Here is a 25,120-nt window from a genome sequence, read left to right as displayed (position 1 = left end):
GTTTCGTTCTTTATAGTTTTTTCGTTTGACGCTTATTGCGTGAGATATTTGGCCCGGTCACGACCAATAGACTACCCTGTATATCGCACTTTTGTTGAGAAGTACCTTCCAAACGTATTTGTATGCAGTGTAGCCTTGTAGAGAAGTGAAGTGTGGACAAAAACAGGTTCAGGCAAGAAGAGAAGAAAGGCTTTTGAAATTTGGTATTACAGAAGAATGTTGAAAATTAGATGGGTGTATCGAATGAGTAGTGAGGGTGAGGGGATTCCGAATGGAACTGGTGAAAAAAGAAATTTGTATCGAAAATTGATAAAAAAGAAGAGAATGGTTGATAGGACACAACTCGATGCATAAACGAATAGTCAACAACAACAACAGCAGCAACAACAACGTGTTCAGTGTTTCTGCAAAAGACGCAGGATTCAGTGCAGTGTTTTCAACCATAGTACGCCTGAAATGAAGGAGATGGAGAAAGATTTAGTGTTAGTGTTAGGCAGATGTACAGCCGGGATGTTGGACGTACCAGATCTGGTATTGCAGCACTGAAATGGTAACAGTTTGCGGACATGTGAGGGAATGTACGCTGCCGTTTTTGGGCTAAGAATTTTTTATTTGGTGGAGCAAAGCAGATGTGGAAAGCGGAGAGCTGGCGTGAACTGGTGAGCTGTGCGCCGTACTCACCCTGAAGCTGTAGACGGAGGGTATGGTGGTGAGATGGGGCGCCTCTTCCAGCCGCAGCCGGTGGAGCTCCCCCAGGCCGCTGGTGGGCAGCTGCGTGATGGCCGTCTGCGACAGGTCCCTGCACACGACAAGCACTCTCTCTCATGCCTGCCAACTTGGGCCGGCTGCAACTACTCAAACGATGGTCTCTTTCCAACACCCTTGGTTTCTTGGGACTGCAGGCTTCCGTCCGAGTGATGGTGTGTTTGCGAGTGTTCAGCCGAGTTGTTGCATACAATATTTCGACGATATGACGCAAAGACACTAGAATCCGTCAAGTTGGAACCGACTTGATGCTAACGATGTGCTGACCATGCGTTTGCGATAAGACGACTTGGAACGAAAAGAAATGAGGAGTTCCTAGAACATTTAAACTCTATACTCTTCAGTATAAAATTCACAACGGAACTTGAAAAAGAGCCTCGAGCCATCCCGACCCCTTAGAAGTAAATTCGGTGCTAAATACTCTGGGCCATGGAGTTCGAACAGTTTCATACAATGAGAGCCGCGCCGAAGAATTACAACAAGTATGAACAGTGTTCCGATGGAGTGGGTTCTCAGATCGTCCATCTGAGTGGGCGTAACAATCACAACGAAAATCACATGAAAAAGAGGTTGAAAGTGAGACCGAGAAATAGAAGCCAAGAATCGCTTATTTAATTAAAACATATTTTTACAAATTGTGGTTAAACTTTCTAAAAACTGTAGAGCCTGCTTGTATCCGCCAATACTCATTCATTTTGGGATCGTGGTACAACCGGTTTCACGCTAATGAATCGTATCTTCAGACTAAGCTACAACAACACTCATACGGAATAGAGGCCATTAAGTGCAGAAACGACAAATAGTGCCTATTATGAAGACAAAATATCTACATCTACATCCATACTCCGCAAGCCACATGGCGGTGTGTGGCGGAGGGTACCTTCAGTACCTCTGTCGTGTCTCCCTTCTATTCCAGTCTCGTATTGTTCGTGGAAAGAAGGATTGTCGGTATGCCTCTGTGTGGGCTCTAATCGCTCTGATTTTATCCTCATGGTCTCTTCGCGAGATATACGTAGGACGGAGCAATATACTGTTTGACTCCTCAGTGAAGATATGTTCTCGAAACTTCAACAAAAGCCCGTACCGAGCTACTGAGCGTCTCTCCTGCAGAATCTTCCTCTGAAGTTTATCTATCCTCTCCATAACGCTTTCGCAATTACTAAATGATCCTGTAACGAAGCGCGCTGCTCTTCGTTGGATCTTCTCTATCTCTTCTATCAACCCTATTTTGTACGGATACCACACCGGTGAGCAGTATTCAAGCAGTGGGCGAACAAGTGTACTGTAACCTACTTCCTTTGTTTTCGTACTGCATTTCCTTAGGATTCTTCCAATGAATCTCAGTCTGGCATCTGCTTTCATTTTTCTCGTGGCAACATCACATGCAATGGCTTATTTACTTTGTGTTAGCCTAATATCCGAAGAGATCGGTAGACTGCAATGGAAACGTGGTGTCCAATGTATATTTCCTTGTATTCTTCTTTGTAACGTTGAAGACGATCTTTCAAAAAGGTCACAGTTCGTAGTAATTGACGGAAAGTCATGGAGTAAAACAGAAGTAATAAATGGCGTTCCACAAGGAAGTGTTACAGACCTTCTGCTTTTCCTGAATTATATAAACGATTTAGGAGACAATCTGAACAATCCTCTTATATTTTCTGAAGATGATGCTGTCATTTACCATCTTATTAAGTCATCAGATGATCAAAACCAACTGCAAAATGACTTAGACTAGATACCTGCACGGTCCAAAAAGTAGTAATTGATTCTAAACGATGCAAAGTGTGGTCATCCTCATGAGTACTAAAAGGAATCAGCTAAATTTCAGTTGCACGGTAAATCACACAAATCTAAAGGCTTCAAATTGAACTAAGCACTTAAGGATTACAATCAAGAATAACTTAAATTCGAACTATTACATAAATTATGTTGTGGGCAAGGCGAACATTAGATTGCAGTTTTTTGGCAGACCACTTAGAAACGTAACAAGTCTACTAAAAAGACTGCCTATACTACGCTTTTCTGTCCTCTTCTAGGGTACTGGTGGGCGGTGTGAGATCTACATCACATAGAAGTGACAGAGGACATCGAAATAGGACAGCAACTTTTGTATTATCACGAAGTAGGGGTGAGAGTGCTACGGATATGGCACTCGGAATACGGTGGTACTCATTAAAACAAAAGAGTTTTACGTTGCAGCAGGATATTGTCATGAAATTTCAATCACAAACTTTCTCCTGTGAATGTGAAAATATTTTATTGTTGTTAAACTATACAGGGAGAAATTATCACTGCAATAAAATAAGAGAAATCAGAGCTCGCGCGGAAGATCAAAGTGTTCGGTTTTCCCACGCCTGTTCTGGAGTGGAACGGGAGAAAAATGGCTTGTATGTGGGCCGTTGAATCCTCTGTCAGGCACTTAATTGTGAATTGCAAAGTAATCACGGAGATGAAGCTGCAGATGTAGGTCGCCCAAAGCCAGCCGGCCGCGGTGACCGAGCGGTTCTAGGCGCTTCAATCCGGAACCGCGCGACTCTTACGGTCGCAGTTTCGAATCCTGCCTCAGGCATGGATGTGTGTGATGTCCTTAGGTTAGTTAGGTTTAAGTAGTTCTAAGTTCCAGGGGACTGATGACCTCAGATGTTAAGTCCCATAGTGCTCAGAGCCATTTGAACCAAAAGCCAGGTGTGTACCGCTGTGGCACTGTCGCGATTGTTTTCATGAAGCGAAATTCGGTAGACAAGTATTGTGATGCGAACGCCACATTCCTGGGACAGGGTGACTGAGGATGGAAGGGACGAACATCTCGTCAACAGAGAGGTCATTAGGGCTCGGATTAGGGAAATCTTCCGCTGGCCACCAATCTCCCCATAGATGAACATTATTGAGCATATCTGGAATGCTTTGCAACGTGCTGTTCAGGAGAGATCGCCACCCTCTCGTGCTCTTACCGTTTATGGATAGCCCTGCAGGATTCATGGTGTCAATTCCCTCCAGCACTACTTCAGACTTTAGTCGAGCTCATGCCACGTCGTATTGTGGCACCTCTACGTGCTCGCGGGGCCTTACACAATATTAGGCAGATGCACCAGTTCATTTGGCTCTTCAGAGTATTTCCGAAGAATTAAATTTTATGTTACCCTTTTCAGGAACTAAACAACTAGAGAGATTGTAAAATTTTTAGTTTCTCTCAGGAAAGGAATAATTTTGTTTGTGCCACCGTCCTGTAAAGAAGTACTGCAATATTGTGCTGGTCTTCTAGTTCTGTTTCATATACCATTAAAGTAAATGAGATGGGGTTTATGACCGCAAATAAGTAAATAATCTGTACCAGCAACATGTGTTGACCATTGAAAACCATCCATTTGGCCGCAGTATGGCGGACGATGCAGTCAACAGGAACCGACAGGCACGCTGGAGTTCTGTGCTCAGAAACCAGCGCTGTAGATCCAGCTGGTTGAGAAGTCTGCAGGAGAGCACCCGTTGTGGTCTCTGGCATCAAACATGTTTGCACGTATCTTAGCTCTGTGATGATGAAAATCTATCCTCTATTGGCAGAGCTAGGTTCCGGAACTGTTCGTGTGGGTGAGAAGCTAGCGACATGCTCAGCTTACTGGGAAGTGATGTCAGAATGACGTGTCACTCGATGAGACAGATGCCATATTGATTTCGACGTATTTCGCTGTTTTTGTGCAATAATTTACAGTATGCAGTTTCAAGGCAACGGTACACTGGAGATTCATGATAGACACGGCACCCTTGGTGTCACTTCTTATAACATCGACAGTTAAGGCCTTCTCGAGATTCTAAGATGACTAACATCGAAGTTGCATGTCTTCGACGTAGCGTAGCCGTTCAAGGTGTGAATTATGGAGTCGAAGGAAGTGGATTCGGTTACTGCTATATGCTACTTTTTTCCATCTTAGCGCTTTTACCACATTCTTTTACTTTCTTATGAATGTGATACAAGTGAGTTCTGCAATATTTGATATTATTTACATAAAAGAGTGCGCTGTCTAGGGAACTAGTCTCTCAGGTTTTGTGACTTCCGTCTGATTACAAAACGAAGGATGAAATTGCTCCGAGTGAATGGAGTAGTAATGACATTCATATTTCTTGCTTGGCAAAAATATTTGCCTGTTTATTTCTGAATAGTTCGGAATTTCGGATGGTGTGGGTAGGCAGAAGCCTCAGATAACAGATTAGATTGCTGCAAGTGAATTATTTAGTTGTTGTTTCTGCGATTTTTGCGGGTCCACTCATCCACGGGAGAAGCTGGTGTCATTATCATGCAAGGCTTATTGGAAATGTGCTGTTGGACAGCAACACGTCATTTTGACACCACTTCAGAGTAAGCAATGTGTGAAAATAGTTTCTCCCTTTGTATGGAGACAGAATCACACTGCCGGATGGCGAGACAGAATGAAGCCAGCCTTGTGTGACGTATAACAAGCAATCGGTTTATTTGGTTTTATTCTCCCAGCCTCATGGTTCATACCCAATACCATTATTAAAGATAGACTAATGCTCTCTAACAGTAGCTTATGTTTATGCCATGTAACGGTTACATTCTTTATATATATGTATGAAAACCATCTTCGTATATATATAACTAAGGTTCACCGGCCATTTGACCATCTTCTTCTGTGCGGATGCACAAAAGTGCCCGAACTCTTACGGGAATCGGCAGTAAAGCCGCGAGTATTGAGCATAATGGGCAGGGCCACTATGAATGTAATGCGGGACAATAAGTTGCGAATGTGGGTCTCACGGGAGGCGTGCCAGAGATAAGTCCCTGCAGTCGCATTATCCTCTGTGTCCTCGGTGGCTCAGATGGACGCCGGCACTTTAGCTCAGCGTGTTCGGTCAGAGAGCTGCGTCCTCTGTGTAATAAAAAAACTGAGTCAAAGCATCAACGATCAACTTGAACGGATGTCTTGTGACGTCCGCCCAGACCAAACGCAACGGACTATATCGAACAAAATGAAAAAAAAAAAAAAAAAAAGAATTGGGTAGAGCGTCTGCCATGTAAGCAGGAGAGCCCGGATTCGAGTCCCGGTCGCGGCACACATTTTCAACTGTCCCCGTTGACTTATATCAACGCCTTTATGCAGATAGGGATATTCATTTCATTGGTTATATTCTTTGTTAATGGATACCTTATACGAACGTTAATATGTGTCCCACCAAGTTGGTTTACATCATATTGTACATAGTTTTGCATAAATTTATCATATACATAAATACTCAATTTCCTCACCCTCACCCCTCGACTTCCAAATCCACCGTCATCTCACCTTCGGCTGGTCATTTACTTCATTTTCGTGTGTGTGTGTTAAATTAACGTCAGATATTCTTTTAGGTGTCGGTGGCACTCCAGCGATCAAGATGCGAGATGTATGTCAGAATAATATTCGAAGTCAGTTGGCGAGGTGAATGTGTTTCACATGTGCAGCGTGGAGTGAGAATAGGTGAATATGTGTGCATCCAGCGATCGATAGTTTCAAACAAAAATAGAGAATCAAAATATCCACGGGTGTGCTGCCGGTCTATAGTGTCCAACGGGCACAGTATTTCGGCGATCATACATGTCGCCATCATCAGGTGAACTGACGGACTGAGCTGCTGTTAACGTGCCGGCACGGAGATCCGTACGCTATGGCTGCTCAGAGGGAACTGGGTTCGGTCGCGGCGGCGGCCGATTTAAATACCCTCCTCCCGCGGCACGCTCCCTCCGCCGTCCGCGCCCCGCGCCACGGTCGCGCAGTGGAACAGATTGCGACGGCGTCTGAGATGACGTCGGACTGATGGCTCTGTCCGCCGTGGTCGTCACAACTATACGTTTGCTCGATTTACTCTTGATTAACCCGATCGCTGGTTCCCAAGCCTTGCTAAGATTATAGCCACAGTCACGGTTTATGAGGTCGTCATTGGTGCGAATTTCGATGGCCTCTCTAACAACGCTGTCCCAGTATCTCGACGTCTGTACCAGAATCCTCGTGCGGTCATATTCCATGGCGTGATTTTTCGACAAACAATGTTCAGCGACCGCCGACTTGCTCGGATACATCAGACGAGTGTGCCTCTGGTGTTCACGGCATCGATCCTCGACGGTACGCATCGTCTGAGCAATATACGACTTGCCACATTGACACGGAATCTGGTACACGCCGGCCTTCCTCAAACCGAGGTCATCTTTGGCGCTCCCCATCAGTGCACGAGTTTTATTTGGAGGACAAAACACAGTTCCGACGCGGTGTTTCTTCAGAATGCGGGCGATTTTCCCCGAGAGTGCGCCTGTGTATGGAATAAATGCAGTGCCTACCTCCTCCCTCGTGACTTCATCCATCTCAAGAGGTTGTGCTGCAGTGGTTGGGCGGAGAGCACGTTGAATCTGCCACTCTGAGTACCCATTTTTTCGAAATACAGTTCTCAGATGTTCCAATTCCAATTCCTGTCCAGTCTGTCTACAAGAAATGGTGCACCATTTTCAGTCACATAAAACAGCGTGAGAACAGTGGTCGTAAAAGGATCCTTAATGTAAATAGGAAACGAAAGATCAGCCTTCGTTCCAGGGATATATTTATTATTTGTTTACCAATAACGCGTTTCATCTGATTCAGGCATCTTGACCCACACGAAACATTGACATTTGGTTAGAAGTGGCCTGACTCCATTTTGCAAAACTGGAATCACTGCTAAGGATTGTAACACTACTTACTGAATATTATATGGTGTTAGGTACATGGGATAACGAGCATACAGAGGCGACAGTAAGTAATTGCGCTCGTCAGATATTTGGAGCCTTTGCGCGATGTCCTTTAAATAAATAGAATGGGATATAGCCGAAAATGTCACACCTCGTAACCAGCTTTGACACAGATAAGTATTTTACACTCCATGAAGTTGCAAAAGAAAAAGAAAAGACAACAGATTACCTTGTTGAGGGATGAGACGTACGACCAGGCCTACATACACTCCTGGAAACTGAAATAAGAACACCGTGAATTCATTGTCCCAGGAAGGGGAAACTTTATTGACACATTCCTGGGGTCAGATACATCACATGATCACACTGACAGAACCACAGGCACATAGACACAGGCAACAGAGCCTGCACAATGTCGGCACTAGTACAGTGTATATCCACCTTTCGCAGCAATGCAGGCTGCTATTCTCCCATGGAGACGATCGTAGAGATGCTGGATGTAGTCCTGTAGAACGGCTTGCCATGCCATTTCCACCTGGCGCCTCAGTTGGACCAGCGTTCGTGCTGGACGTGCAGACCGCGTGAGACGACGCTTCATCCAGTCCCAAACATGCTCAATGGGGGACAGATCCGGAGATCTTGCTGGCGAGGGTAGTTGACTTACACCTTCTAGAGCACGTTGGGTGGCACGGGATACATGCGGACGTGCATTGTCCTGTTTGAACAGCAAGTTCCCTTGCCGGTCTAGGAATGGTAGAACGATGGGTTCGATGACGGTTTGGATGTACCGTGCACTATTCAGTGTCCCCTCGACGATCACCAGTGGTGTACGGCCAGTGTAGGAGATCGCTCCCCACACCATGATGCTGGGTGTTGGCCCTGTGTGCCTCGGTCGTATGCAGTCCTGATTGTGGCGCTCACCTGCACGGCGCCAAACACGCATACGACCATCATTGGCACCAAGGCAGAAGCGACTCTCATCGCTGAAGACGACACGTCTCCATTCGTCCCTCCATTCACGCCTGTCGCGACACCACTGGAGGCGGGCTGCACGATGTTGGGGCGTGAGCGGAAGACGGCCTAACGGTGTGCGGGACCGTAGCCCAGCTTCATGGAGACGGTTGCGAATGGTCCTCGCCGATACCCCAGGAGCAACAGTGTCCCTAATTTGCTGGGAAGTGGCGGTGCGGTCCCCTACGGCACTGCGTAGGATCCTACGGTCTTGGCGTGCATCCGTGCGTCGCTGCGGTCCGGTCCCAGGTCGACGGGCACGTGCACCTTCCGCCGACCACTGGCGACAACATCGATGTACTGTGGAGACCTCACGCCCCACGTGTTGAGCAATTCGGCGGTACGTCCACCCGGCCTCCCGCATGCCCACTATACGCCCTCGCTCAAAGTCCGTCAACTGCACATACGGTTCACGTCCACGCTGTCGCGGCATGCTACCAGTGTTAAAGACTGCGATGGAGCTCCGTATGCCACGGCAAACTGGCTGACACTGACGGCGGCGGTGCACAAATGCTGCGCAGCTAGCGCCATTCGACGGCCAACACCGCGGTTCCTGGTGTGTCCGCTGTGCCGTGCGTGTGATCATTGCTTGTACAGCCCTCTCGCAGTGTCCGGAGCAAGTATGGTGGGTCTGACACACCGGTGTCAATGTGTTCTTTTTTCCATTTCCAGGAGTGTAGATCTGTCACCATGCAAACTTGTCGGAGATGTAGTTGTTGGTGTCCGGGCTGTGCACATAGAAGGGGGCGCGGAAATACGCTGAGGAGCACGCCAAGTGTCCGCAGCTCACAGCACTCGGTCTTCAGGCCGCGAGTGGCCTGCCGGGACCATCCGACCGCCGTGTCATCCTCGGTGGAGCATGCGGATAGGAGAGGCGTGGGGTCAGCACACCACTCTCCCGGTTGTAAGATGGTGTTCTTGGCCGAAGCCGCTACTATTCGGTCGAGTAGCTCCTCAATTGGCATCACGAGGCTGAGTGCACCCAGAAAAATGGCAACAGCGCATGGCGGCCTGGATGGTCACCCATCCAGGTGCCCACCACGCCCAACAGCGCTTAACTTCGGTGATTTCACGGGAACCGGTGTATCCACTGCGTCAAGGCGGTTGCCGCAGCTCACAGCACAAGGTGTTAATGAGCTGTGAGTTACTGAGTATTATTTGGTTCCCAAATGTAGGCAAATGTTAAATAGCAGAGAGTGAGAGTTATTACAAGTTATGAATAAAACTAATATAAAAAATCTAATCGTATTAAAATGGTTGGTAATCTATTTATAGCTGTGGTCCGAAATAACAAGAGAAAAGTAATATAAAATATGCTGTAGCGCTGAGATATGAGAAAGCATAAAGGAGCTTCTAATTGTAGTGACAATCATCAGAGTTGGATGCAAATGGTAATTGTTGGTGCAAATACAAGGATAAATAAAAATTAAACACTCTTAAATTGAAATAAAATTGGACCATAAGTACAGGAGGCCTGAAATGGGAGATATTACAAAGTCATGTATAAAACAGACATTCCTCCTAAGCATATTTCTGCATGCTGTACTGTCCCTGTCATGTGTTGGAAAACGTTTTCTGAATGTAAATACCGTATGGCAATGTTGGCTGGTGTAAGTCACGGAGTGAGTTCGGCCGTCTGTCGGAAAGGGCGTTCTTCCTCCGCGCACACTGGCCTTTTTTGTTGAAGGTATGTGAGAGTTATATCATATCTGTATTGGTAGAGTGTAGATGAGATTAATGGATGCGCGTATAGGGCAGTGTTGTGTTTGTGTTGTGCAAGGTTGATGAGAGATGGGATGGGGGAGAAACCCGGTGCTAGCACATAGCTAATCCTCTCGAATAGCGCAAAGAAGACCGCATAACCTAACGTTTGTATCGAACTGACGGATCTACGGGGTGCAGTCTCCAATGAGTGGCTTCAGTTGAATATGGAAGAAAGTTGTTAACTTCGTCCTCTCCGAACTCAGGCTGTTATTAAGACCAGAGGCAGCGGTACACGAAATTACCGTAAGGCCTCCTGGGAGTTATTAATGTTTTGTCCGATGTGCTTAGTAAGCCCTAAGTGAAACTGAATAACGGAGAAGCTTCGAGCCTCCGAAGTCCACATTTTTGGGAGAGTGGAAAGATACCAACTTCACATATAAAAGGTTGTGAAAAGAAAGACAAACTTTATAAGTGGAGAAAACTGGAACTAAACACGGCTTTCGGATTGCTGGTACCACTCAAAATCAAAAAGCAGAGCTTTCCAAGTATACTATCGAACGATCTATTTGCTAATCGAGATGTACTTTAAACAAAGAGTTGAGAAGACATGAAGTTTTGTTACTCCAGGGAGAAAAAGGATGTCGACTGTATGGGAGGTGGTAACAAGGGAATACGTAAAATCAGAGTAACCAACAAAAAGGAAGGAGTGCAGGTGATATGTAAAATCTGAGAAATGAAGGAAAAGGATGATGGCATCTAGTTTCACTTTCTGTTTTGTATAGTACTACTTTAGGCACATAGATTAACATTATCTAAGCCTTCTATTTTAGTTTTGGGAATGAACATACAGAACCACATATTATGAATCACAAACAGGACATGAAAGGAAAAGGTGACACTGCATAAAGGAGTGGAGGATAATTTTTCATATCCATAGCAATCTAGACCAAACATAAAGAAGTGGTACCGTCACGGTATTGAAGAGATGGTTATAGAATCTCTTTACTGTTAAATAGATGCCTTGTGGTTGGTCTCGGGAGGGATGAAGGCTAAGCGAGAAAACCCTGAAAGAAAATCTGGAGTGGGGCCCCAAAGGCGGTTGGAAGGCGTACTACGTCCCCTTTCGGCAGCTCCTGCAACCGAAGTGATACCAGACGTATTGGCTTGCCTTTCCTCTGGATATTATCATTTAGGTCGAGAGGGAGACCGTGATGATTGGGCAACTCACGTGTCTTCATATTTATCGCTCAGGCTTGTAGCATCCTGGAGAGGACACTTCAGCGACGTCCAAGGACTTCGGCACAACACGGGAAGAGGCAGTCACCGATTATAAGCTCTGTCTGATTGGCGTAAGACTCGAGTGCCAGGGGCCACTTCCGACGGTGGGAGAGATCATTGCATCTCATTGGACAGCTACCGCCCGCCTCAAGCTGGGCAGCCCCGAGCCAATAAGGTGCTGTCCCGCCACTATCCGCCTGCTTCACGGGGTGTGTGAAGCTTAAAGTAATCTTCGACAAGCGGGTTGATATAGTACACCTACCAACAACAAAAATGAAATAATAAAGAAATCACTATTTCGTATTGCCACCTGGAATGTTAGGACCATGTGTCCAAGGTACATTGACGATGCCCAAGAGGTTGATTTCATCCGTAAGACTGCCGTAATTGATAGAGAGCTCCACCGTTTGAATGTAGACATCGCGGGACTGCAGGAGACGCGGCTTCCAGACGCAGGGTCTATCAGGGAGGATAATTACACATTCTTCTGGCAGGGGAAGTCTCAAGACGAGCCAAGACTTCATGGCGTAGGATTTGCTGTTAAAAACGCCCTTCTGGACTGTACTGTGCCACCATCCGGTGGAACAGAGCGAATTATTGATTTGAAAATATGCTCCTCAAGTGGCACTGTCAACATCCTAAATGTGTACGCTCCTACCTTATCATCCAGCATGGAAGAGAAGGATCTGTTTTATGATTTACTCAGTGACAGAATAGCCAAGGTACCTAGCACCGAGACACTGTATATTCTAGGGGACTTTAATGCTAGAGTTGGATCAGATAACGACATATGGCCGAATTGCCTGGGACATCATGGGGTGGGAAAAATGAATGAAAATGGCCAGAGACTGCTTGAAGTTTGCTGCTTTTATGGACTCTGTATCACAAACACATATTTCCAGCTTAAGGATCAGTACAACGTGTCTTGGAGACACCCGCACTCTCATCACTGGCATCAACTTGACTTAGTCATAGCTAGGCGTACTGGTCTCAAAAATGTGCTACTGACACGAAGTTATCATAGTGCTGATTGCAAAAAGACCACGCCCTAGTGGTGTGCACATTGAGGCTCACTCCTAAGAAATGTCACCACGCTAAACTGAGAGGTCATCCCCGTATCAACACAGATCATGTTCATGACACACAAAGAAAACAGGATTTTGCCAGTAATTTTGAAAGTGCTTTCCCAGGAAACGTGCAAGCAGAAAGGAATGTTGATAAGAAATGGGCAAAACTCTCGGGTGCAATCTACAACTCAGCAGTATTGGGCTATGGAATAAAAGGAAAAAGAAATAAGGACTGGTACGAGCAAAATTTGGAAGAAATGGAACCAGCCACTGAGGCTAAACGGAAAGCCCTGCTTACTTACAAAAGAACTCGAGATGACCTACGAAAAGCAAAGAACAGGGCACAGCAAACATCCAGGAGATGCGCAAATAACTACTGGCTGAATTTATGTGCAGGTATACAGAAAGCGGCCGACACTGGGAATGCTAAGGCAATGTATGATGGTATTAAGAAAGCAATTGGACCAACTGTCAGAAAAACAGCTCCTCTGAAGTCCAAGGCGGATGAAGTCATTACTGATGAAGGCAAACAAATGGAACGCTGGGTTGAACACTACCTCGAGTTGCATGCAGCAGAGAATGAAGTTAGCAAGGATGCATGTGACGCCATCAAACAAATGCCAGTTATGGAAGAACTAGATGCAATGCCTACTATGGAAGAACTTAGTAGAGAAATAGATTCTCTTGCTAACGGAAAGGCCCCAGGTGAAGATGGGATCCCTGCAGAGGTTATTAAGTTCTTCTCAAACATTTATATTCACTTATCACAACCAGCTGGGAAGAAGGTTATGTCCCGATGAGTATGCGGAATTCGAGGATAGTTACTCTATATAAACAGAAAGGGAACAGAAGTGACTGTAACAATTACCGAGGCATTTCATTACTAAGTGTAGCCGGGAAAGTTTATGCAAGAGTCATCCTAATGTGATTATAGATCTTAGCTTCCAGAATCTACCCAGTATCTCAGTGTGGCTTCAGGCCCGGCCGATCAACCGTAGATATGATCTTATCCTTAAGACAGCTACAAGAGAAATGTCGTGAGCAGCAGAGGCCACTTTATATTGCTTTCATTGACCTTGTTAAAGCGTTTGATTTAGTGAGCAGAAATGGGTTTTTCAAACTGTTGCAGAAGATTGGATGCCCACCTAAACTACTGCAAATAATTGTCTCCTTCCATGAGAAAACACAACCAACAATTTGCTTCAACGGTAAAACATCAGAAGCATTCCCTGTTAATAGCGGTGTGAAACAGGGGTGTGTGTTAGCTCCTAAATTATTTGGGATTTTCTTTTCCCTTCTGCTCAGATTTGTCTTTGAAGACTGTGAGGAGGGAGTGTATCTACATACGAGGTCTGATGGAAATCTCTTCAACATTGCTCGCCTCAAGGCCAAGACCAAAGTAAATACAGTTGTTATCCGTGACTTGTTATATGCGGACGATGCAGCTCTAGTAGCGAACACAGAAGATGAGCTGCAGTATATAATCAACAAATTATCAAATGCCTGTGAAAAGTTTGGTCTACTCATCAGCCTTCAAAAGACTAAGATCATGGCGCAGAGCACTACCAACCTTCCATCCGTTAGCATTGATGGCAATCCTCTCCAGATAGTTGATGACTTTACCTACTTGGGATCCATAACATGTAGCAACTTGTCCATGGACACTGAACTTACTAACAGAACTGCAAAGGCATCATCTGTCATGGCTAGATTGAAAAACAGAGTATGGAACAACGGACTGATAACCACAAAAACTAAATTAAAAGTCTACAACGCTTGTGTTATAAGCACCCTTCTCTATAGCTGTGAGACATGGACAACTCTTTCTAGGCATGAATCTCGACTCAACAGCTTCCATCTCCGCTGTCTCCGGAAGATCCTTCAGATCTCTTGGAGAGATAGAGTACCCAACACCGAAGTCTTTCATCGTGCAAGTACAACCAGCATCTTTGCACTCCTGAGTCATCGACGTCTAAGATGGTTGGGACATGTCAGGCGCATGGATCCTGAACGGATACCGAAACAGCTGCTGTACGGCGAACTTCAGGAAGGTTTGAGGCCAATGGGACGACCGCATATTCGTTTCAAGGATGTCTGCAAGAGAGACCTGACCAAGACCAGAATCAATCCAAGTCGCTGGGAAAGCATTGCAGATGACCGTGTCAAGTGGCGAGTAACTGTGCGCAACGGTGTCAAGCTCTCAGAGGACGAACGAACACAGGAACAAATAAGAAAGAGGACAAAGCGAAGAGACAGAGCGGCTTCTGTTCGAAGTCCCTTAAATTTCACATGTCCAAACTGCAGCAGGGACTGCCACTCTCGAGTGGGACTTTTTAGCCACAGCAGACGCTGCAGACTCTGAACCAAGCATGCTACACCATCATCCCTCAAGGATGGACGGATGCCATTTTATTTATTTTAGTTTTTATTAGAAGCGACGATAATAATAACAGCATCAGCGATCAAAAAAGGACTCAGGAATTACGATTATCAGATAAATCTTGCATACTCTAATGGGAAATAGCTACCCGAGATGTTAAGTAAAGAATAAATACAGATGGGTATTTGTGATGATCAACAGCTGACAGAAGTTCCTCAGGTTGAAAATAGCGATACGTTCAGGTAGAAGCTATATTACTAGCACTTTTATCGGTGGGTGGAGGGGGAGGTAGGGAAGTTGGGAAAATTTAAGCGATGATTTATTACACAAAAGCAGTAAATTCTGGTCGCCTAGCAGGAATCCGAGTTTCGATGGAGCAATTGTTAAAGGAACACCACCGTTAGCCAGTCAGCGTTGGTGGAGAGAAACACAAGAATATGAAAAACATCGTTTAGGATTCACACTGAGTAAATAAAGTGGTCAGTTTTAGTATATTCTTGTTTTTGAGTCACTGATTAAAAATGCAAAATCACAAAAAAATCTCGCAGTAACCGGTGCGAGAAGAAAAATGAGAGATTTTATGTAATATCTGATTACACATTAAATTAACTTTTTGAAGGAAACATTAAAAGTGAATAATCTTGATGCGTTTCTCCTACAGGAAAACATCAGTTAAGGCGAGTGTAATTAGTGACAGTAGTTTTAGTTGCTGCCAGTAAAACGTAGTGCAAGCAACTAAGACTTCCCCCGTTGATAAGTCTTGGTATTGTTCTACTCGTATTTCAATGTTCCTCGGTACATTTCTGCTTTTCCTTTCGGTATTGACATCTATCAAGTAAAAACTATGTGCGTTATTGAGTTGTAGATCACGTTCATATATGCACTACACTGTCAAAAGAATTCGTTTTGTACGGTTGAAACAGCTGAATGAACACTGATGTACGTTCGTAGAAACGGTGATTGTTGTTACGCGAATCATCCGATATCAGCACAACTATTGTTTTCTTACTAAAACAGAAACATAAACATGTAAGTTCTTCCCATTTTTCTTCTGCACTTCGTATAGTAGGTAATGTTGTCTAATCCGGCTTCAAAACATACTATACCATCATTTCCACAGTCTTCTGTGCTATTACCTTCGCTTAGGCCTACAGTACAGCTCTCTTCCTGGGATCCTCTCCTTCGGTAATCCATTAACACACTGTCTCCAATCATTTCTATCGTTTACAGTTTTTCCTTCCAAGGAATTAATTACTGGTATTTCCTTATTTTCTCATTTGCAGTTTTATCTGAAAGGATACATCCTTCCACTATTCTTAAGAATTCCATTTCACCTGAATCTTGTTTTTATCAGCTTTGTGGACATGCTTATTTCAGGTCCATAGAAGAAGGCAGGCACAGCCATTACGTTGTAGAAGTTCATTGGTGTTTCTTTTCTGGTTTAATTTTTAGGCATCTGTTTATTGTACCGCATGTTTGCTAGAACTTGTTTTTAAAATCGTTTTCGTATTTATAGCTGACATATGTTCCTAAGTAAACAAAATGTATGCCTTGTTTTAATATAGGACTATCACAGACTACAATTTTGGTCTTAACACTATTTTTTAAGGTCATTGTTTTTATTTTATTTATGGGAAAATTAAAATTTTAATTCGCACGTAACTTCTGTACCGTATATACAGTTCTTTGCAGCTCGTCTTAAATTTTTTTATTATACTCTGATCATCAGCAAATAGCATCACCTTCAGCGCAAACTGTCTCTCTTAATTCCTCTAACCAGATCGTCCAAACAAAATGTAAACAAAATAGGAGACAAGCTAAAACCCTACCTTACACCTTTGTTTATATTTCTCTTTTTGCTATACCTTCCGTTTCCGACATGTAAGCCGTTTGCATTTTTAGGGTTCCGTGTCTCATCAGTAAAAGCCAAACCTTTATACGATTGGTTTGTCGTCCGTCTGTCTGTCCAACTGTTATAAACCCTATTTCTCATAAATGGGTAGAAGTAACAAAGAGAAATGTATGTCAGATACTTAGGTATAAGGTCGTTTGGGGATGTAAAAACTTGAAGCTTCTAAGTGAATGCAGTCAAAAGATACGACCATTTATGTCACACGTTTTAACACTCGCAAACTCATTCATCAAAATCTATAGGGTACTTCCCATTGGACTAGAATCATGAAACGTGTCAAGAAGTAACTTTCTGAGTACAACCAAAGAAAAAATTCCGAAAATAATAAATTTGTGATTATATCACAAGAAAAAAAATTGTTTTTGTTATTTCACTCTCTGTCTGTTAAGACCCCTTTTTCGCAGGAGCGGGTAGGCGTATCACGTTGAAACGTATTGTACCTACTAAGATCTATGGTCCCTTGTCGGTGTAAAGGAGTGAAGCTTTTAAATCAATACAGTCAAAAGATACGCCCATTTATCTCACATATTTTGATAATCATAAACTCACTCATCGAAATCTATAGGCTGCTTCACGTTAGCCTATAATCATGATATTAGGCAAAAAGGAAGATTTCACAGTACAATCAAACGAAAATAGCCGAAAACTGTAAATTTGAAATTATATCAAAAGACAAAAGTGTTTTCACATTTCTTATCCGACTCTCCTTCTGTTCGTCCGTCTCTTAAGAGCCCTTTTCCTGAGGAACGAGTAGACGTATCAAGTTGAAATTTATGTCAGATACTAAGATTTATAGGCTTTTGTCGACATAGTAAACGTTAATTTCTAAGTTAGTGCAATCAAAAGGTACGGCCATTTATGTCACATATTTTGATATTCGCAGCCTCACTGATCAGAACCTATATGGTACTTCCTGTTGACAAAGAATTATGAAATTTGGCAACGAGCAATGTTTCACAGTACAAGTAAAGAAAAAATTTCGAAAATTGATGATCAATAATTACATCACACGGAAAAAAATATCTCTTTTACCATTTGATATCCGACGCAAACTTTAAATTAAAGCAAACAGTAGTTCTGCATTCAGACTGGCTGGGTCGCAATAGTAAAAGTCAAACATCACGCAAGGAACCACGTTCACTTACGTCTCTGCAGTTCACAATTAAATGTTTGGGTCATATGACGCGTTTTGGAATTCATCCATCATCAGATATACAGGATCGATTACTGAACGTAGATATGCGTTTCAAGTTGTACATGAAAAAACATGCCTTGCCTGATGTTTGGCGACCCACTCAGCCTGAATAGAGAACTACCGATTAGTACAACAATGTTCGCCTGCCTTCTGCACGACTTCATGTCACATTTATATAATTTAGATTAAAAACATTCTAAAAAATTCTGGAATCCCTAAGAGCGCCACTTTGTATCTATGTCGATAACAGACAAAAATAGAAGAGATTTTAGATTTCCGCAATGGATAAACTGTCTATACAGATAATTAAATTTGTACGGAACACTCAGTGAGCGAGGCGCACACGCATCTGGCCAACTTTTATCTGTATGTTTAAGTATTTTGATTAGGTAGTTCGGATATCCTCTTTGAGTCATGGTTTCCCGTAGTTTTTCCCTTCGTACTCGATCGAATGCTGTTTCGTAATTAATAAAAGTTATGTGGGTTTCAGGGTTACATTCACTACCTTTTTCTATCATCTGCTCAACTGTGAAAGTGGCATATTTACAGGATCGTTCCTTTCTACAGTAGTTTTGTTCTTCTAGCTACAAAATATCTGTGATGGCTCGCACTCTTTGACTTAATATTGTTGCACACATTTTATATCCCGCATTCAAAACAATTATTCCCTTACAATTTTCACATGTTTCTAGCACCTTTTTTAAATTTAAGCATAACTTGGGCATGCGACCTGGATCTTGGAATCTGATATCCATTCGAACATTTATAATTAGATACAGAAATCTCTGATTTAGTATGGGACCCCCATATCTTCACATCTTTGCTTTTATTCCATCTTTTCCTGTATTCTTGCTCTCATTTTTTTCATTTAATATTGTTTGTAATTTTTGTAAAGCAATGGGATCCACATTTCCATAAAGAGGCTCATCATTTTCTTATTCTTTTCCCAGGGAGTGATTAGACTATAAATCCCGGAAATGTTGTATCCATTGTTGTTCTTAGATTATATTTATATTTGCTACAACTCTATTTTCACTGTTTGGATGCTTAAGTCCTTTACAGACTGCTATTTATCTCCCAAGCATATCGTGTTCAACGGCTCTTATAAATTTCTCCCGAGATTCTTAGCGAGGTTTCATTATCACATTTTTGCCTGATTTGGTTTTTCCCTGTATCTGTATTGCTTCATCCATTTGTTCTTGTAATGCTTATAGATTAGCTAATTCGCTTTCTCTTATTGCGTCTGTAATTTCTTCATTCCGTATCCTCAATCCTTGTTTCTTCCGTCACTTTCTTTTTCCTTTTTTAACCTATCACTTCGTTATCTACAGTTCTTTCAGCTTGTATAATATTGTCCCACCCCTCGTTAATATATAGGTTGACTCCACGTTTTAATTTTTTTTTTTAATTTTTGCTTTTTAGGTAAGCAGATAACCATCTTCGCTATGAAGCTTATATATTTTCTTTTTCATAGGTACGGTTTAAATACTTATTCATTAGCTTTTTCATGACTTTTTATTTTATTCCACCTTGTTAGAAGACGCATTTTTGATATTAGCATGTAATGATGCGTTGATATATCACTTTCCCGAAAGACTCTTACATCTTTTACTTCTGATAATTTCTTATTCGTAATGAAATAGTCTGTTACCGACCTTGCGCAACAAGTATTCTTATAGATGTCTTTTTTCCCAAGGAAAATATCTGTTATCCTCAATTTGTTAAATTCGGCAAATTGTCTCAACTTCTCCGCATTATTTTGGAAAGTATCTTCACCAAATATACGTATAACATCTTTAATCGGTATTGCACCCATTTAAGCAGTCAAATCTTTTGATAATATAAGTTACTCTCTCTATTTATTTCTTCACAGAATCTTCAACTGTCTTCCTTTTCTACGTCTTCAGGGGCATATATCCCATTTATGGTCAAGGGACCTCTAGGTATTTTAAATCTAACAGTTAGTATTCGGTCAGTTACAAAAGCGTAAGATCTATGCTATTAGTCCACTTCTTATTAATAATTACTGCGACTGCATTAGCTGCTCTTTGTTGTTTACTAGCTGAACCATAAATCAAGGTGTGGTCTCTTATACATTAAGTTGGCCTTCATAAATTTCTTTATTTTTCTCATTCTATGTCTCATTCTCTACTCAATGCGGACACAGCAAGCTTTTTTCGGACTTTGTATTTCATGCAGACGGCAGTCCTCAGCTCGGAATATTTGACAGGAAGCGATTTGCTACATAACATAAGTAGGTCCTCGAAAGTCCTTGTTTGGACTATGATAAGTGGAAACAATCTTCTTTTCTTTACTGGAACAATAACGCTCAGTGAAAAACAGATAGCTCTGTTGTGCGGGTAAGTAACGTTGGCTTACTGTTTACTTTCTGGATATTACCTATGTTTGTTATTACGAATTTGTGCTTTAAATATAAAGCCATTTAATTTGGCTGATGACTTTCGCCGTTTTGTTCTTCTTCTATTAAGCGTTTAGGGACCTTCAATCACTGCACATAGTGAGTTTATCTTGTGCTGCCACTTCGGCAATCCCGAGACTTGAAAGCCAACTCTGTGCTTCAAACGTCGCCTGATAGCCTTAAAAGGTCCATCACGGGACGCGATACATGCAAAGCCGAGGGCATGCTGAAAGGGCCATTTATGATGCAACGAAGAGGAACTTCAGTGCGGTGACCCTTTCTGAGTTCATGTTACACGCCAGAACTGCTCATAGACATCAAAAAAGAAAAAAATTGGAAATGACCGGTGGTTCTTCGAAGTAAATTGCTTCCAACAATAAGAGAATAACTATTGAACGAAACCGTGGATTTTTCGCTGTTTTCTATTCGGAAGAAAGAGTTTTATTAGTAACAGCACAAAAATCAAGATTATAGTTAAGATGTTTAGCAAAGTTTTTTTTATTTACTATCAACTGTGTGTTACAAGGCTATTTGCTATTAAAAGGTGTGCTTATTTAACAATAATATGTTAATTCTTAATGCACCACACATGTAAATATGAAACTGATTATGCAACACTTTTCGCCAATTATCGTGTTTTTAGAATATCATGTAAAGCTACTAACGATGCCACAATTGTGACGTGAAATTCTAGGCTGATATCAATAAATCTGTATTTTTATGATTTTTCAATGCTTTTTTTATTAGCACATAGAAATAACACTTATTTTTCCGTAGTTCATGGTTGTCGTCTAGAAAACTATATAAAAAGCCGTAAATGTCTACTCTACAAATTAAATAAAAGATGAGTGCCAATAATATTTAATACAATATGAATTTGTGTGCTAGCTACACTATGACTGACACGCTTAGGATCGTCTTATGCATATAAGTGTATCAAAAATAGATTTTACTTACAAATTAGTCAAACAGAACCTGCAAATGAAAGTTTGGTATTTTATTACGTGTATCGAGTAACGCAATTGCTTTTTAACAGTGTGCTATGACGTGCTAGAACAGTAAAGTGTCGTGCAAATACCATGAACAGGATATCGCCAATGATGGCACCATGCTTGTAGAATATTTCTGATACAAAAAATAACTGATAATTTTCTAGGGAAATGATCTGCGAAGTCAAGTTTTAACGGAATTGACGTGGACATTAAGAAGGGCGAAATGACTGTCTCAAAAGATTAGCTTTAAATGTGAACAGTGAACTATTTCAAGTATACTTACACCGAATTCAAGGAAATAGATCATTATGAGTGCGCACTCTATATCAAAAGAGCTTTCCCATGGCCCAGTTCTAAGATTACAAACCTGAGATAGATAGGAACAAAAAAATAGGGAAGTAAGTTATTTTATTCATCAGGATATCGAAATTACCGCGCTGCTTTTCTTCCCAAGGGATAAGCACGGACGTCATTAACGTTTATCTTCGCTTCAAATGGCAATCGCGCCAGATACATGCAGCGTTTTCAGGAATTATTTTGTGGCAAGGCCAGAACAGGAAGACATTTGCTTCGGCTGCCACACGGAGAAGTTTAACCTTACAGTTTTCAGACTCTCGGGGGGCACTATATTGATCGAGCTGTATTAAAACCTTTCATCGCTGGTACCGAACAAACAAACTTAAATTACGTCGCCTTACCGGCCAACATGATTTATAGGACCCATGAAACTTTCAGGACTTTTGGAGGAACACTCTGCTTCCAGGCGGAGCACGAAATACGCAGATAGGGCGGAACACGTCTCTAAAGGCCCGCCAGCATTGGTTTAACAAGATCCTAAGAGGCTGTTACGTTGTTGAGACAGGAGAAAATAAGGCACAAGTAAGAGGAGCTACATTACCCATTTGTGGAGAAGGGAAGGCTAAGGAGAGCGAGCATTAAACTCACCATATTTTCAGCTGCGATAACAGTTTCTTTAATATTGCATTTTATTGAGGTCATCAGTCTCGTTGAATTTTTTAACGACCTTTTAGGCATTGGCTGCAGGTATTTTGTGAAGATTAATTCCCATAAACGCACATTTAATTTCTGTACTCTTTGCTGATGATCAAATAATTTTACAAAAGGCAGAAGATGATATACAATTCGCTCTATATCGTTTGGACTGAATAGCTAAATCCTGTGAATTGAAAATATCAGAAAATAAAACAAAACGTATGGCTTTTAAAGGAAAATACCCAGTTACGTTCTAAAATAATGCAGGTGTCTCACTTTCTGGTATTAGGAAGTGTTGTAAGTTATGAACATAATGACAGGTCCAATAAGTTAAATCATTTTCCAGTGATGTGTGGAACTATACATAGAACATTAGCGAATGGAACCAAGAAAGACACGAAGACAAATCTCTACAACGTAACTGCAACACAACGCTCACATACGGAAGTGAGTCCTGGACATAGTTAAGAAAGATGGAAGAAGGATAAAGTCAGCTAAAATGTAATTTTTAAGGTAAGTAAAAGGGTGCACACTGAGAGATCAAATAAAGAATTCTGAAATATGGAAATAATTAAATATATTCTGCATGGATGAAAGAACAGAAAACGAGATAACAAAATGGAAGAAGCATATTAAAAGAATGGGGACAGAAAGAATAGTCATACATGTAATGGACTATAGACCTGTAGTAAATAGAGATGTAGGAAGACCAAGGTTGTTTTTGGGAAGACGGAACAGGCGATAAGCGTTCTCCTCGAAGTGAAGAAGGAGACAGCATTTATTAATTGAAAAAACCGTAATTGCAATGTCGTCTTTAAGTCATCAGCAAGTGGTTTGTCCCAGCTCGTGGTCTAGTGGCTAGCGTTGCTGCCTCTGGATCGCGGGGTCCCAGGTTCGATTCCCGGCCAGATTGGGGATTTCCTCTGCCCGGGGACTCGGTGTTTGTGTTGTCCTCATCATTTCATCATCATTCATAATTTGTGACAGTCGCTAGATTGGACTGTGAAAAAATTAGACCGTATAAAAATTGATCGCGTAGTTGAGCGCCCCACAAACCAAACATCGTCATCATCATCATCATCATGTGGTTTAAATCCTCAAACACTAAAACAGTCACCATGAGTCAAAGAAATAAAATGAATGTGAGCTTGAATGGCGGTTATCAGAGTACATAATACCGTCGGTATATGGCAGATGATTTTCCAGGAACTGGCTTAGTGGCGCCTACACAAATTAGTATCTTATGCCATTCATATGGTGAACGATGTGAAAATGTGTGGAGACCACGAGGCCAGTTCCTCAACAATCCTTGCTATCCATTATAAAGGGTAAACTTAGTAAACAATGTCTTATTTCCCTTTATGAAATTTTATCGTAATTTTTGTCGATTATGCAGGTGGCTTGTGTAACAAAGGCTGACAAGAGCCACACTGACACATATCCTTTTCATCTTTCTCATCTATCTCGTCGGATCTAGTGTTTCAGCAGTGTTAGTTTTTTCTGATTATCAGGTCTGACTTTTCGATGTAAACTCTGTATAATCCTTGTATCGGCATTTTGAGGTGTGTGTAGCTTTAATATTTATTTTTGGTTGCATCTAAACCACTCGATAATAGCTTAAGTCGAAATTGCAGGTCTCTGCAATGAACATAGAGTGAATTGCGAAAATGTTTTTCAAAAAATCTTTTTTTAATTATTATCTGAAGACATCAATTCGTGGACTACAGTAAGGTGAGGCAGACGGCTGGAAAGAGCATGCATAGCTTGATTTTTGCAGCATCAGAACAAACTGCAGGATACGATCCCCGAGTGGACAGAGAGCAGATGAGATCAAATGGACAAGCGGCCAGAAATGCATGGGATCTGTGCTACAGGTTATTTATAATTCGTCATGTCTCTCCAGTAAAATTGTGTGCACGACATGCTGTGATGAAAGCATTGTTAGAAAAGACATTCAAAATGGACCCTATGGGCCTTAATGCATGTGCGAACGCGACACAGCAACACACGCACACATTCAACTGTCGCATCCTCTAACTGAATGAAGTCGCAGGCAGCATGACAGCATTGTTCCAGTGTCTGAAAATGCGGGATGGGCTTCGCACACACATCTTCCAAGTGCCACCGGAAGTAGTAATCTAAAGTGTTGAGATCCGGTAACCTGACCGGCCACGCGAATGGACCACCTCGTCCCATTCATCGGCCAGGGTAGATGGTGTCCAGATGTCTCCGCACGGAAACGCGGAAGCGAGCTGAAGCAGCATCCTGTAGTAGCCCTTCGTACCACCGAAGGCACGTCTCTCAGCAGAGGATGAAAGATCACCCACAGTAAGTGCAGGTACGCCTCACCTCTGAAGCATTATGGAGGGATGACTGGTCCCACGAGGCGTTCGCCCGCTCCTGCATTGGGGCTGTACTGGTGCTGATGCTTCGCTGCCACCATTCCATGGTGATTCTCTGTAGCCCACAGGTGAGTGTTGTGAAGGCTGACGATATCACTGAATATAAAGGTAGTTTCATCCGTGAAGAGGATAGATAACAGTAAAGCGAGTACCATGGTAGCCCGTGTAAGGAACCAGCGAGAAAACCACGCCGTTGTGATACGTCCATAGGTAATAAGGCCTGAACACGTTGTAAGTAATACCGATAATGACAGCTGTCTTGGAGAATTGTCTGGCTTAGCCCATGCAGGTGG

At 42.5% G+C, this 25,120-nt stretch overlaps 1 protein-coding gene across 1 annotated transcript in view; it reads right to left on the bottom strand.

The window, feature by feature from the left end:
• The window catches only part of LOC124777052 (thyrotropin receptor-like), a 476,722-nt gene that overhangs the window by 274,575 nt on the left and 177,027 nt on the right, over nt 1-25,120 (bottom strand). Inside the window, exon 7 of the mRNA XM_047252324.1 lies at nt 682-799. Coding sequence (XP_047108280.1) covers nt 682-799 — 118 coding nt within the window. The remainder of the gene's footprint in view (nt 1-681; nt 800-25,120) is intronic.

This window comes from Schistocerca piceifrons, chromosome 1 (genome assembly GCF_021461385.2).
Source record: "Schistocerca piceifrons isolate TAMUIC-IGC-003096 chromosome 1, iqSchPice1.1, whole genome shotgun sequence".
Lineage (NCBI taxonomy): Eukaryota > Metazoa > Arthropoda > Insecta > Orthoptera > Acrididae > Schistocerca > Schistocerca piceifrons.
This window is presented reverse-complemented; position numbering and strand designations above follow the sequence as displayed.